This window comes from Simochromis diagramma, unplaced genomic scaffold (assembly GCF_900408965.1).
Source record: "Simochromis diagramma unplaced genomic scaffold, fSimDia1.1 OVJJ01000205.1, whole genome shotgun sequence".
NCBI lineage: Eukaryota > Metazoa > Chordata > Actinopteri > Cichliformes > Cichlidae > Simochromis > Simochromis diagramma.
Window position 1 is genome coordinate 14,787,666 of NW_024386782.1, and position 13,928 is coordinate 14,801,593.

The 13,928-nt window shown below is 38.8% G+C and overlaps 3 protein-coding genes across 4 annotated transcripts; 2 read left to right on the top strand and 1 right to left on the bottom strand.

The window, feature by feature from the left end:
* Positions 1 to 45: 45 nt before the first annotated feature.
* rps28 (ribosomal protein S28) lies at positions 46 to 3,103 on the bottom strand. Of its 2 annotated transcripts, none has more exons than XM_040022105.1 (4): positions 3,038 to 3,103; positions 2,687 to 2,734; positions 851 to 973; positions 46 to 163 (listed from the first exon to the last, which is right to left on the bottom strand). In XM_040022105.1, the coding sequence occupies exons 1-3, from the start codon at positions 3,074 to 3,076 to the stop codon at positions 851 to 853; spliced, it is 210 nt and encodes a 69-aa protein (XP_039878039.1). In that variant the 5' UTR covers positions 3,077 to 3,103; the 3' UTR covers positions 46 to 163. The 2 variants fall into 2 exon arrangements, with proteins under 2 accessions (XP_039878039.1, XP_039878040.1); XM_040022106.1 differs by having other exon boundaries at positions 831 to 973.
* Positions 3,104 to 4,244: 1,141 nt separating this feature from the next.
* si:rp71-39b20.4 (potassium voltage-gated channel subfamily V member 2) lies at positions 4,245 to 10,150 on the top strand. The gene is made up of 4 exons (XM_040014000.1): positions 4,245 to 4,771; positions 4,870 to 5,503; positions 6,040 to 6,165; positions 7,391 to 10,150. The coding sequence occupies exons 1-4, from the start codon at positions 4,245 to 4,247 to the stop codon at positions 7,706 to 7,708; spliced, it is 1,605 nt and encodes a 534-aa protein (XP_039869934.1). The 3' UTR covers positions 7,709 to 10,150.
* Positions 10,151 to 11,723: 1,573 nt separating this feature from the next.
* insl3 (insulin-like 3 (Leydig cell)) lies at positions 11,724 to 13,575 on the top strand. Its single transcript, XM_040022107.1, has 2 exons — positions 11,724 to 12,047; positions 12,217 to 13,575. The coding sequence occupies exons 1-2, from the start codon at positions 11,855 to 11,857 to the stop codon at positions 12,411 to 12,413; spliced, it is 390 nt and encodes a 129-aa protein (XP_039878041.1). The 5' UTR covers positions 11,724 to 11,854; the 3' UTR covers positions 12,414 to 13,575.
* Positions 13,576 to 13,928: the final 353 nt, after the last annotated feature.

The window sequence follows — 13,928 nt, forward strand, 5'->3', positions numbered from 1 at the left end:
TTAAAAAAAATCACTTAGTATAAAAGAAAGAAGACTTCAAGGATCATTTTCAACTCAAATTTATTTCAAAACATCTGAACAAGTGGTGGGTAGTCCACTGAAAAAGACTGCATCCTGCTGTAGTTGATGCTCCACAGTGTTGGATTGGCAGCTTCAGCGGGCACTGTGAAGACAGAGCAAGTGAGAAAGGTTTAAGCCTGTGTTTAAGTCTTATACATTCCCAAATTTGGAACACTGATACGCTCTGAATTGAGCAGCATTAGACATGAGCAGCCTATCGGGAGGACTGAAGGAAGAATTCAAACATCAACCCCTGACCACCATGGGACATATTCCCTACACACTGAAAACAGGCAACCTTTGTGCAGCTCTGTTACACTTTAACTAGATAAGAGCTTCTGACCAGTGGCCCAGATGCAATTATGATCTAATACTGCAGATATTTGAATTGAGAACTTAGAACATTAGGTTGAGTTTAAGACTCGTTATGGACATTTCAAAGCCAAAAACAGATCGAACCGCAATATGATTTACTGCAAGCCATTTTTTTATGTTTTTTCTAACCTTATAAGGTTATATAAGGAATATAAATATTCCCATAGTGCATGTTAGTACTATGGGAATATTTTTTACTTCTTGTTAACTATAATACAACGGCAAACATTGTCATCACCTCCCCCGCAGTGTTTTATTATCATAAACTGTTCTTGGTTCACTAAGTTTTTAATAACAATAACGTTCAGCATCATCAAAGTATCTAAGGTCAAATCAGCACTCTCACTGTGGGCTTCACCAATGCTGACAGTTTAATGACTCAAAACACTGATCACCTGAGCTTATATTGTCTCACCTATCGCAGCCTCCTGGCTTCTCTTTCAGACTCCAGGAGTGTCAGCACATCTCCCTCTCTGACTGGGCCCTTCACGTTCCTGATAATTGAGCGGTTGCTGTCGTCCATGAACTCGACACGGACCTGGTGGGAAACGGGAGTGCCCAAAACTTAAACATTAAAATGACTCTACAGCAGACAAATTTTTCTGTTTAAATTAATGATGTACCAATTAAAGAGGGTTTTGTTCAAATGTTTACAGACAGCCTATATGGATTTTTCCTCATTTTGTTTTTGTTATGCATTCCTTTCTGTGGCAAGGGAGCAAAGCAGTCGTAATTCAAAATATATATTTATTTTGAAATTTTTCAGCTGTTTAAATTATCCACTTAACATGGAAAATAAACCAATGGTCATGATAATCAATTTCAACAAGGAGTAACTGTGGGGTGATATAGCACAATACCTAAAAATTTATTCGGATGGCATTTTTTTTCAAAAGTTATTTTTATAATCTGCTTAATCTTTGGGACCCCGACTCCGTTCCCTGCTGTTTCACTGTCAGAAAACAGTATCTGAGGATCTCACTCTGCAATGCTGTAAAAGCAATCAAGTGAACACCCATTTTAGTAATACAGTACTCAGTTAGAGGGCAGCACAGTGTTACAGCAGTTTGAAGAATGGAAGTATAAACACATGTATGTTAACTATAGACCCTTTTCCCCATTAGTACCTACACAGATTGACTTGGTAACGCTCTCATCCCGACACTGACCAGCAAATCGGTGGCATGCAGTCTGGTGATGCAACATTTTAGGACCTACCTGCTCAGATCGCTTTGTAACCCCGTTAGCAGGTAGCATGTAGTATGACCTAATGGAAAACCCCGAAAACCACTGCAAGTCAATCTGAGTAGGTACTAAGAAAAAAGGGGCTTAAGTTGGGTGTAGCTATGAATGTAACATAAATTGTCATCATTAGCCCAAGTAACCAGTACACCAAACAGCACACTAAATGACAACTGAGTTAAATGGCCTGCATCTGTATAGCGCTTTACTTAGTCCCTAAGGACTTAGTCCCCCTAAGGCAAGCTACATTGTAGCCACAATGTAGCTTGCCATTCACACACTGGTGATGGCAAGAAAAAAAAAAAAAGCAAAAAAAAAAAAAGCATTGATACATTTTAAAGATACATCTGGTTTCTCTATTAAACGTGGTTTCCAGTTAGGATCAGTGGCTTGCTCGAGTATGTCATTAGTAGTTAAAATCCAGGTTAAAACTTTGTCCCCCCCCAAAATAACCTGCCTCCTTTGTGGTAAAAGAAATCAGAGGAGTCATATTTTGTAGCTTAATCAGTTTTTCATCTTAAACTTCTGATAATAATTCAGCTTAGTTTCAGTTAGTTGGTAGAGTGAATCTGCCCAGTTTCAACGTTAGTGACTTTAGTTACAGTACTATGGAGGATATTTATCAGGAGCAAATAGTTAAGCTCAGATCAAGTTTTTTTTGTTTTGTTTTTAAAGAAACAAACAAAACCCCTGACTTACAGCTAAATCAATGTCCAAACTTCAAACAGCTGTCTCAATACCTCATACTTAATGTGTAAACAAATTATCTAAGACAACACGAAACTTGCATTTTTCATCCTAGCCCTTTTTAAGAGGTACAAAATATCGTTTGTTACTTTTTCCTTTGTTTAGAATCTAGTTTTTAATTTCACATGAATTTACAGCCCTAGATTGTGTATATCCTTGGCAATAACTCAAAGTAAGCTTACACATATAAAAAGTAAATATTAATCGCAGATATGCTGGTTTGTGCCGGATAAAATGTGAGGTGTTAGCCAAACTAGCATACCTGTGTACATTGTCCCTGGGAACCGGTTCTCCCGAGAACCTTGGTAACCTGAAAATGAAAACACGAGCAACATGAACATCAAATCTCTAAATTCAATATAATACATATATATAATTTTTAACGAACACAGAGAATAAAGAAAAGTGAGCATAAGTACTGCGGCAGCTAGCAGAGACTGTAGCATTGACAGGCCTCCATGATAGAAGCACGAGCCGAAGAAACGGTTGCTAACTACGACACAAAAAGTGGATTTAGCCTAAAAATTTTGAGCCCATTTGAATCAATACTTATTGTTGTGGGCATTTAATCGCTTTGATACGATAATTTTCAGCGTTTTATAGATTTTCTTACTCTTGCAAGCTTGATGGGCTGCACGCGGCTGGCGTCCATGTTGTCAGGTTAGACCGGAAAGGAAGTCACGTGGTGCACGGATGGCATATATGGCAACTGTAATCTTTTAGTTTATTAAAATTTTAAATTTTAAATTATTTTTTAATCAAATTACAAGTAACAGAATCTAAACTTACGAGTAATAACAACAATAACGAACTTTAATAAAAACTATTATACATTCGTAGTTACCTTCTTTTCCGGTAGATTGGGAAATACCATTCGAAGCACCCATGGTGGAAACCTGGGCCAAACCATTATTCACAGAGTTTCCAAAACTATTTTAATGTGCAGAAACAGAGAAAGGAATTTGTCTCTGTGTAACTGTATCTCTTTTTTTGTGCGTACATACAGACAATTCAAATACTGAATTATTGGAGTAACTACAAATGCTTGTGATATCAGTCAAAAAACACAGCCTATTTATCCAAAGTCAGTATCAAAAAGGTTACTGATTCAGTACATTATTAAATAAATTCACTGTTATATAATCAAAATTTTGTTTTTAGTTGGCTTGACTTAATATTGAAATGAATACTTTGTCAATTATACCAGTGAGTTATTGTAAAGAGAAACATATCAGTGATAAACAGTGATAAGGGTCTGTGCAGAATATACAGAAAACAAAGACAATTTTTATCAGTCATTATTGATTTTAATGTATTTTGACTTTAATTCTAAAATCAGGCTTGTTTAACTAGTTCGGCAATAGGTCAAAAAGGCCATAGCTGATAATTTGCGTAATCTACCTGAATATCCGGTGTAAAAGCTCTCTCTAGCCTTGTTAGCCATGCAATACTGTCGTGACACCACCCTCTCTGCTTTTCTTCCTCTCTCAGAAGTCAAAGCCTTAAATCACAACACTAATCCTTGTGAACAGTATTTTTAACTTGCGCTGGGACAGAAAGAACAGCAATAGGATTAGAGAATCAGTGAAGAGGCTGAAGCCCTAACTCATGCAGTTGATCTTCTTGCACAGTGACTCAAAAGTACCACAGCTCTTTCTTTGTCTTTATTTCAACCTGGAGGATTTTTTTTTACCATGGTGATATTTTTTCTTGATGTTGTAGATTTAAAGAAAAAATATATTATCATTTTTCTCCTGTGATTTGATTCAAACTTGGCATAAAACATTTTCCAGTGATTGGTCTTCTGAGCAGCTGTCGCAATGGAGAAGTGGAAAATTCTAAAAAAACGTCGCTCCAGTCTTTTTGCATCCGTAAAACGCGACTTGAGTTTCACTCAAAGCATCGAAGAAGAGGAGAGTGAATTCCCCTTTTCACAGGACAGCGCAGTAAAACCGTGGACATCTATGGACAACCTTGACGCTCCTGGTGCCAGAAAAGAGGTGATAAAAGATGAGAAGAAGGATGCACCAAACCCCTGGCAATCAAACATTGTCAACCTAAATGTGGGCGGAAAGGTGTTTCACATCCCTAAACACTTGGTCCTCCGATACCCAAAGACCAGGATCGGAGTCCTTGCTCTGTGCAATGATCCAGTTAAGCGTCTGACGCTCTGTGACGATTATAATTTTCAGAACAACGAGTTCTTCTTTGACAGGGACCCCATGTTTTTCCATTACATATTTCACTTTTACTGCAGTAATGTTCTGTGGGTGATGGATGGCTTGTGTCCTGTCAACTTTGAGGAAGAGATCTCATTCTGGGGGCTCAAACTGAAGGATACTCCAAGGTGTGCTGTAGATATTTGATATGCAGTGTATCTATTGTGGCTTTGTCTGTGGATATTTAAAATGTAGCTATGGTAAAGCATTTGTCTGTCTTTCTCAGGTGCTGCCGCATTCTGTTTGAGGAGAAATTGGACGACATCAGAGAAAACCTGAAGGTTAACCAGGAGCTCATCGATGAGATTAAACCTCACCATGATGACAACGGCTACAACACCATGTTTCTTGGAAACTTTCGTAAAGCACTTTGGGACTTGATGGAGAATCCTTACTCCTCACTGTCAGCCAAAGCCTTTGCAGTGTTTTCCAGTCTCTTTGTGCTTATCTCTATCGTTGCCATGACTCTGAATACAGTCAAAGAACTTAGGCAGTACAAACTTGCAGGCAAAACCTACATGGAGTGGGTGGAGGTTAGTTCTATCCTTTTCTTCACGTTGGAGTACTTTCTGCGACTACTCACCACATCAAACATCAAGCATTTTGTGAAGAGCTCCCTCAACTTTGTCGATTTGGTAGCCGTCATGCCCTACTTCCTCCAGATCATTTTTGAGACTTTTGTATTAGACGCTGAAGACATCAGTGCTCAGGAGGATTTGAAGACCATGTCAAGAGTCAGCAAAGTCAGCAAGGTGCTCAAAGTGGTCAAGCTCATGCGCATCTTCCGTATCTTGAAGCTTGCCCGTCACTCCACCGGCATGAGGGCTTTCGGCTTCACCATCCGCCAGTGCTCTGAGCAGGTATGAAGGGAATAATCAATAAACACAAATGCTGGTAACATTTGAAGGCCTTTGAATAACATGGCAACCTGCAAGGCAAAGAGACATAAGAGGAACAGGAGGTAGTTTTATGTGAAAGTCACCACTAGGAGAAGAGAAGTAGAGAAGAAGGTTATGATAGTTTTACAATAGGATATCACAATCGATTTAAATTTGCATATTTTATTTCTTGAAGAGAGTGACACTAGATGATTAGCTTATGATAAAGAACAAAATCCACCTACCAGCAGCTCTAAACTTCACTAATGTAACATAATATCACATTTATTCATTTAATTAACAAAATACAGAACGGTTTCATTGCATATGATGTGTTTAAAACCCATTAATTGAACAAAGCTTACACAGCCGAGTGCAGAAATGTCAGGAAGGCTTTATAGTAACATCTCAAATTGTCATATTACTGGATGCAAGCCCCTAAAATAGTATCTGCTTTATGACATAGTTTCATATAAACAAGCGCTGTCATTGACGTGCTCTGTTCTGTGGTGCTGCAGGTGTGCTGTCTGTTTCTGTTCATCACCATGGGCATCTTCACCTTCTCTGCTCTGATGCATTCTGTGGAAGTGGATCAGCCCGGGACACCGTTCAGCAGCATACCAGATGCCTGGTGGTGGGCTGCGGTGAGTACGGGACAAGCTCTACGTCCAGTAAAGTTCTATGGCTCTAATATGTTTGGGATGCTGTGATGATATTGTAAATTATTTTTGAAAATATTTTCAAGTCCAATTTTTAGATCCAGCCACACTGATGATGTAACCCTACTTATAACACCACAGTTGCTCCACATCTTTTCATTATGAATGGGGCAATTAATGTTTTACAGCATTTAGAGCGTGTAGCCAGCTCTCACCGGCTGCCACTCAGCTTCTTCCGGATCAATTAACTCAGTTATGAAGCTTGGTAAGCTCTTCCTCTTGACAGCGCTGAAGGGAAGCTCAGTTGGGGTGTGTCAGTATGATCAAGCAGTGCAGTGCATTTCGGGTGTCACGGATTAGGTCTATCTGGATTTGTGCTGCCTGCTTAGTCAGACCAAGGCAGATTCACAGTACAGATCATGTTCCGTGCTATTTTTATGCCTTTAAAATGCAGTAAACACTGATTATATTCAAGAGCTCAAACACAGTCTTCTTTAGTGAATTAATGGTTGGCTAAATAATATTCTGAAATCGTCTCTCTTGCAGAAAAACCTACTAACTATAATAAATGTAGGATTTGCCTTTGTGTAATTCTTACCCCAAAGTATCTTCCATAATTGGTACTATATGTGAAACGAAGAGAAAGATGTGGAGTAACTCCAGGGTCACATAAACTTGATATAAATTATCTAGCCTATACAGATGTGGAGAGTGGCTACTGATGGCCGCCAAGCTGTCATATGGTTAAACAGTAACTTATGCAAATTTACTTTCAAGCTTCATATATAAATGATCAATATTTAGAGGTATGAATATCACACCATTTCTAGGAAGGTTCACATGGGTCACACTGTGTCACCAGCCTGGTACTCTGTGTGTCTTTCAGTATCATCTGAGGACATGGTTTTCATTTATCTGGTGGCAGCTGTGAATTTATATGTGTCTAATTCCCTCTAATGCTGCGTAATGCGTCTCATTTGTAGCCAGACAGAGTGATTGCATTCAAGAAATATAAAAAAAGCATTTTAATTACTCGATTCACAGAAAGTAATGGATACAAAGTGCGTGAGGCCAGGTGAAAGGCAGGTACTGTGAGGATTAAACTGAAAACTTCTTCTGCTCTTCTCTTGATCCCTACTTAAATCTACACGAGAGAGCACTGGCTTTGAGTAATTTTATGGAAGCTGACGCTATTCCTTTTTTCCTATAGGTCAGCATCTCTACTGTGGGCTATGGAGATGTTGTCCCCATCTCCTACCTCGGCCGCTGTGTGGCATTCGGCTGTATCTCCTTTGGCATCATCCTTAACGGCATGCCCATCTCCATTCTGTTCAATAAGTTCTCCGACTACTATGCCAAACTGAAGGAGCAGGAATACAACTTTTCCAACACGGTGCGCACCTTCCAGCTCAAGAAACGTCTCAGGCGTAAGTTTGACAGCTGCTTCGAACCCCGGCCGGAGGACTCGGATGATGAGATACACTATCGGCCCAGTGGCAGGCAATTTACCCCCGAGATTGAGGAATAAGAAAAGTTGCCTAGTTGTGACCTCAGTAACCCTAAATTGCCTTATCACCCTTGGGTATACAAAAGTAAAAGACTCCATCTGCCTCTAAGTCTCAGCCTATGTCATTGAATAAAAGCGATCTGATGGGGGAAAGCAGAAAGCTGAGACAAGCATTAAGCCTCAGCTTTGCAGTAGGTACTGTTTTCACACTATAGCGACAATTCCTCTGTCAAATGGACAAGATGCTCAGACTAGACAACTTGTTATGTGTTTCCACAAATAGCACACGTCTACAACTAATGCTCACTCAACAGAAATAGATGTTTGACACAAGGAGGTCAAGCAGTGACATTATGAATGAAGCAAAACTTACCCTTATATCCTTTTGAAAAGACTACTGTCATTGAAAGTGCTATTAATGAACAGTTTTGAGTGACTACATAGTCTCTTACATTTTACTTTGATGCTCAGCAAAAAAGAAATTGTACCTTCAAGCTCTAACTAGTGCAGCTTTTGGCCATTACCAGCATGTACCGCCACACATCATGGCGGCTTTAAGTCACCATTTGCTTGACTGCAATAAAAACATTTTATTTATGTGTGCATCTCAGAACAACTATAACACCATCAATGGAAAGTTCTCACATTTGACACAATTTATGTTTCATCGAAGTGGCATACCTATCGAAAAAGCACTCCCTCTGTTTTTGTCCAGTCACTCAGTGTGGTCTTGAAGATACCCAAGTGGGGTGAGAGATATAGCAGCGGGTGTCAGTATACCCATCAGGAGCCTCAGTGTAATTTGGTTGTCAAGGATTAGTAGGATTTGTCTGTCTGTTTCCTACCTAGTCAGACAAGTGGAAAAGTCAATCAAGTACTGTGCTATTTTGGTGACAGAAGGAATCTGATCAGGTGTGCGCAGACAGGACGTATTTAAATACTTACAAGCTATATTTAATAGACGTACAATAGAGGCCTCCAGCGTAGTGATTTTTCACTCCTACTAACACATGGGCAGTGATGCCTATATCTGTCATCCAACAGCTCAGAATTTGTCGCGATCCCTGCGGCGAGAGAGAATTGAGCTTTCCGTTCTTGACCAGGAGATGTCAGGATCAATCATGGTCTAAGCCTTGTCGTCACACTGTGATGCTATGATTAGATCATAAACCCAAGTCTTGCCTTGGGCACCAGAAGACCAGCATTATAACATATTAAACAAACATACAAAAACTCTTCGCGGATACAGACACCACAGTTTTCTTGGCTCATCTGCTCGACACTGGTTTTAAATAAGAGGGACAGATAGAGGGGATTAGAGACAAGTTCTCTGGTCAGTCACGACAGATGCTGTGGGAGTTACACTCCATTTCCAACTGCAGGAATATTGTGTTGAGCCTCTGCTCATGAAAGACATCCCGAACATCCATTTTACAGCAGACTGTGACTTCATCCATTTGAATAATAATCAGAGACAATGACTCATTAGTGACTGATGTTTCCTTGTCATTAAGTTCTGTGCAAGTGCACTAATTAACGAGCGAACGATCAAATGTAGTGTCAGATGTGTCTAATTTACCCTCTGATCTGGGGTTAAAGTGGTCCGGAACGGTGGCACCTTCAGTTATTGAGTAATTATATCTGATAGGAAGTTTAATATAAAACACTGTCAAACAGTTCAGTTTTCATGCTCTGCAGTCTTTCTGGATGATTCTGATGCCACACACGGGTTCACCACATGATCCCGTCTGCACACGTCCTTTTTTCCGTCCCATCCCTGTCAATAAAGTTGTGTTTGTGGTACAGAAGAGGAGTGAGCATAAAAGGAATAACTTTTAATAAGTGGCAGGTAATTACAAATTCAACGTTTCAAAACAGCTCAACAGATTTAATGCACAAATTGTTCCTGTGCAATTTGGATCTCAACCTGTCTGCTAGCTAGAGGTATAGTGGCTGTATTTTTGATGAGTGATGGCAAAACATGTTAATGTGTATTAATTTTACTCTCAGAGCTGAAGAACAAAAGGAAGGTTTCTATGGCGACTGACATGATTTCATTTGGAAATTTAAAGATTACATGTTATATCATTAATTTAAGATTTTTTTTAATCAGACACTGTTTCTGTGCATGATGTGTGGCTGAAGTTAGCAATTTCATGTTCTGAAATGTTTTTAAAAAATGAATTAAATGATAATAATACCAAAGTTTATACTGGAAAGTAAGTGCAGATTAAACAGGGTAGTTTGCAAGTGTTGTGGTTCAGTTTACAGTAAGGGAGAAACACGTGACTCAGTTATGATAGAATTTTGTGACAGTGGTGGAAGTGTAGCTTTCAGGGGAGAAAGCTTATAAAACATCATTTGTGTACAGAGTCAACAAATTTTTAGGCGATTTTTATCAGACTGTATGGTTACATTTTTATGATATTGCCTGAAAGAAACAACAGTTGGAGCAAGTTTCAATTTTGAAGATTAAGGTAAAAGAAGAAGGTCACATCACAATTACTTCATTACAATAAACGTATCTACGTATCCCCATTTAAAACTCAAAAACAAAAATGAGAAAGTCCATTTATTTGTCATTAAAAATTACTGTCTTTCAGCAGACCTCGCTTATGCAAAATTAGTTAATGTAAAAGAACCTTAAAGTCCGTATTTATTAGTGGACACCTGTCTTATCTTTCTGAGGAATGAAGCTATTACAGGATATAGGTACTGTTGGTTTTACTGTGCCGTCAGCATCAATTACACCTCAAGAGTATGGCTGTATCACATGACTCAGCCAGAAGGAGAGAAATATATATATATATATATATATATATATATATATATATATATATATATAGATAGATAGATATATCTATCTATCTATCTATATATATATATATATATATATATATATATATAGATAGATATATATACACATATATTTATATATGGCATATGATAGAACATCGGCAAAAGAGAAAACAATGAGTTATCATAGGTTGCAGTAAAGCTTTGATTCCACTTTGGTGCAGTAGGCAGTGCCATGATGAGGTAAGCATACTCAGCTTATTTGACATCTGCAAACTGACTGACATCTGTGTTTTCTGGGCTAAATGGTTGAAAATGTTAACACACAGCATCAACCTCAGCAAGAAATAAAGGGCAAGAATCTGTGAAGGCAAAAAAAAAAAAATAATCAAGGTGCTTTGCTCTGAGCACAGCAGCTGAGAATAACAAACAGGCCACTGCCTACCAGTGATATCATCCTTAGAGGTTAAAATGCTAATCATAGCCAGAAGTGCATTTTAGATGTTAAAGTGTCACCTTTCATATTGTTCATCTGTGCTGGAGATATGAAGCAGTCACCTCTGGTATGATTAAGCAACTACAGTATAGCCACAGGGTGACCATGTGTGTGAACAGTTGCGTCATAATCCTTGACATCTCCTTTTTCCGGTCACACTCTCTTCCGATTAGATCCCATCCTTCATGATGTGTTAAGATAAGATGCTAAAGGGACTCATAGTCAAGGAAAATATTTTAACCACAAGTCAGCACCAAACCCAGATTAGATTCTGCACAATGCAATATAAACAAACAACAGGAAAGTTGACTAAAAGCAGAAAAGCTAATCAAATATAAGCACTGAGTCTTTGTTTAAATACACCGAAAGTGGACAGTGGTGGATGCCCATAAAAAACATGGTCAGAGGTTCAAATATAAAAGTCAGCGTATGTATATATGGATGCACTTCTTTCTACGTGTAAGTAACCACCAACCTTCAGACTGGGAAAGGACTTGCTCTTTCTCCCGAGCCAAAATAATACTCATAATGATAATAACACAATAATAATACTCATTAAAAAAAGAAAAGAAAAGAAAGAAAAGCAGCTTAACAACAGTAACTGCAGAAGTAGTGACTTGTTACTTCCACCCTGAAAAACAAGATCAGTGCCAGAGCAGATTTTTTATCTCACTGAGAGTTTCATCCTTGAGATTCCATATCACTTTCATGCTGAGCTTTTGATCAGGACATGCTTTTCCCTCACCAAGGCTGAATGCAACTTTTGAGCAACCTGTGGCCACTACATACACTCCCTATATAAACCCCCTCAAATTCCTCAGGTCACTCATTTTCTGCCTTTGCCAACCAACTGAGGAGCAGTAACACATCATACAATGCCGGCTGCTAGGTGTTTGGTGTCTCTCGTGGCGGTGCTAGTGGCTGCAGTGTGTGTGGCACATGCACAGGAGAGGATCAAGATATGTGGACGAGAGCTAATACGTCTGGCCGTCTCATCCTGCGGCAGCTCCCGGGCCAGGAGAAGCATCCCGGATTTAGGACTGGAAAAGAATCAATACGCTCCTCTCTGTAAGTACTTAAACAATCTTTTATTTGTGTTTTCATGACATATATGAAAGGTAAACAGGGAAAGACGTACTCTTGCTTCTTGACATCAAAAGTTTGCAAGATTTTTTGGGGATGAAGCTGCACGTTTACAGTGATCTCTCTAAATCCCAGATGTGTTGCCTCTGCACAGGGGAGCAGATCTCCTCCACAGAAGAGTACCTGACTTCAGGGACTGTACGCACGGCTTCGAGGGCAGATGGAGAAAAGGACGCCGTCTCCTTGGCTCCTCACCTTCTGTCATCACGGATCAGGCGAACTGCTGGAAAAATATCTGATATTTGCTGTGAGAAAGGATGTAGCATGAAGGAGCTGATACAGTTTTGCTAAATGAAGCCGGTGGCATATCAGAACGAGTTAAGTGATTATCTTCAGAGTTTTGCTGGGTTTTCTTTTAGTGATCCTGAATGTACTTGGTGATATTTATCTATGACATTTAACAGTATCAAAGATAAAACTGGAGTGCACACAGGATTTTGTTATTTGATTTATTGTTTTTATCAATGTAAATATAGTATATTAACTGAACCGATATTACTGGACAGTCAGTCCATAAGAAATCACAAAAGTCCCAGAATCAAACCCTTATTTTCTCAGACCTAACAAAGATGACAATAAATATTACTCCCAATGAAGTGAAGGTTTCAGTTACTGCTTGTGTCCTATACACTAATCTGCATCAACTGACCCAAATCGTAGACAATTATGATAAGTAAACAAATGCAAAGCATACAAAAAACTTCAGATGCCAGAGAACCATTTTAACACTTGAGCTTTTTTTCTGCTGTATATGCATACTGGTATATATTAAGATCCATGTAAGTTTTGTTGTGAGCGCAGTTTACTGGTGCCAAAGGAGCTAAATCGGATTGAGGCTATTGGCCTAGCCATTGAGCTATTTAACAGAAATAATCTTTGTAACCCGGCCTGTGCCTCACACCGAGGAGTGTATAATTCTCTCAACAGATAATCAAATGTGCCGCTGATTAGCTGCCACTCTATACTGCAGCCTGCGCCGAATGACTCCTAATAGCAAATGAAATCAGCCTACAGTGACTGATTGGTTAATTTGTTTTAATTGAGGGAAGAATGGATTGTGCTGTACGTACGATTTGTTTTTGCGTAATTGGTTTTATTTGCTGTGTTATCAGACAAAGCGCGCAAAGATGAATGCTAAAATTAGATCAACTTGTTAGCAGATTATATTGTTAGAAAGGTTTTAACTGCAGATAATCAGAGAATACAGCACACTAATAATGCCTGTAACAATTGGCTTAATCCATCAAACAATAAGGAAATTAAATTAGAAATTTTGGGTTCAAACTGATGGCATGCATTCAAGATTTGTCAGCCATCATACTACAGTATTAGTAGTATGATGGCCCATGCTTAGAGTAATGTGCAAAAGTCTTGAGCCACCCATCATTTCTTTATATTTTTCTTAGAATTGACCAGACTCAAGCAATAGTTCTCCAGATCTTTTGAAAGACTTTTTAAAAAAATAAAAAAAAAAAAAAAAATCATTTTTAGTCCAGTCATTGTACCTGACCATTTGAAATGTTATTTTTAGGGTTTCTTTGTTGATTCTATGAAACATAACATAAGATAAAGTAGCATTTTTGTTCCAACGAGGTGATTCCTGAAGAGCTATTAGGTGAAAACTTGGCATATTTCAGTGCAGTGTGCAGTGTGGTAGGCATGAAAAACTATCTGCAGAATATGATTAGTATCTGAAAGTGATGTCCTTAAGAAGCAGAAAAAAAAATCCAGCAAAGACCTGACACAGGACCCATGTATCCCCACCCTTCAGTTGATCATCGACTGTTCACCGAAGCCTTATCAGAG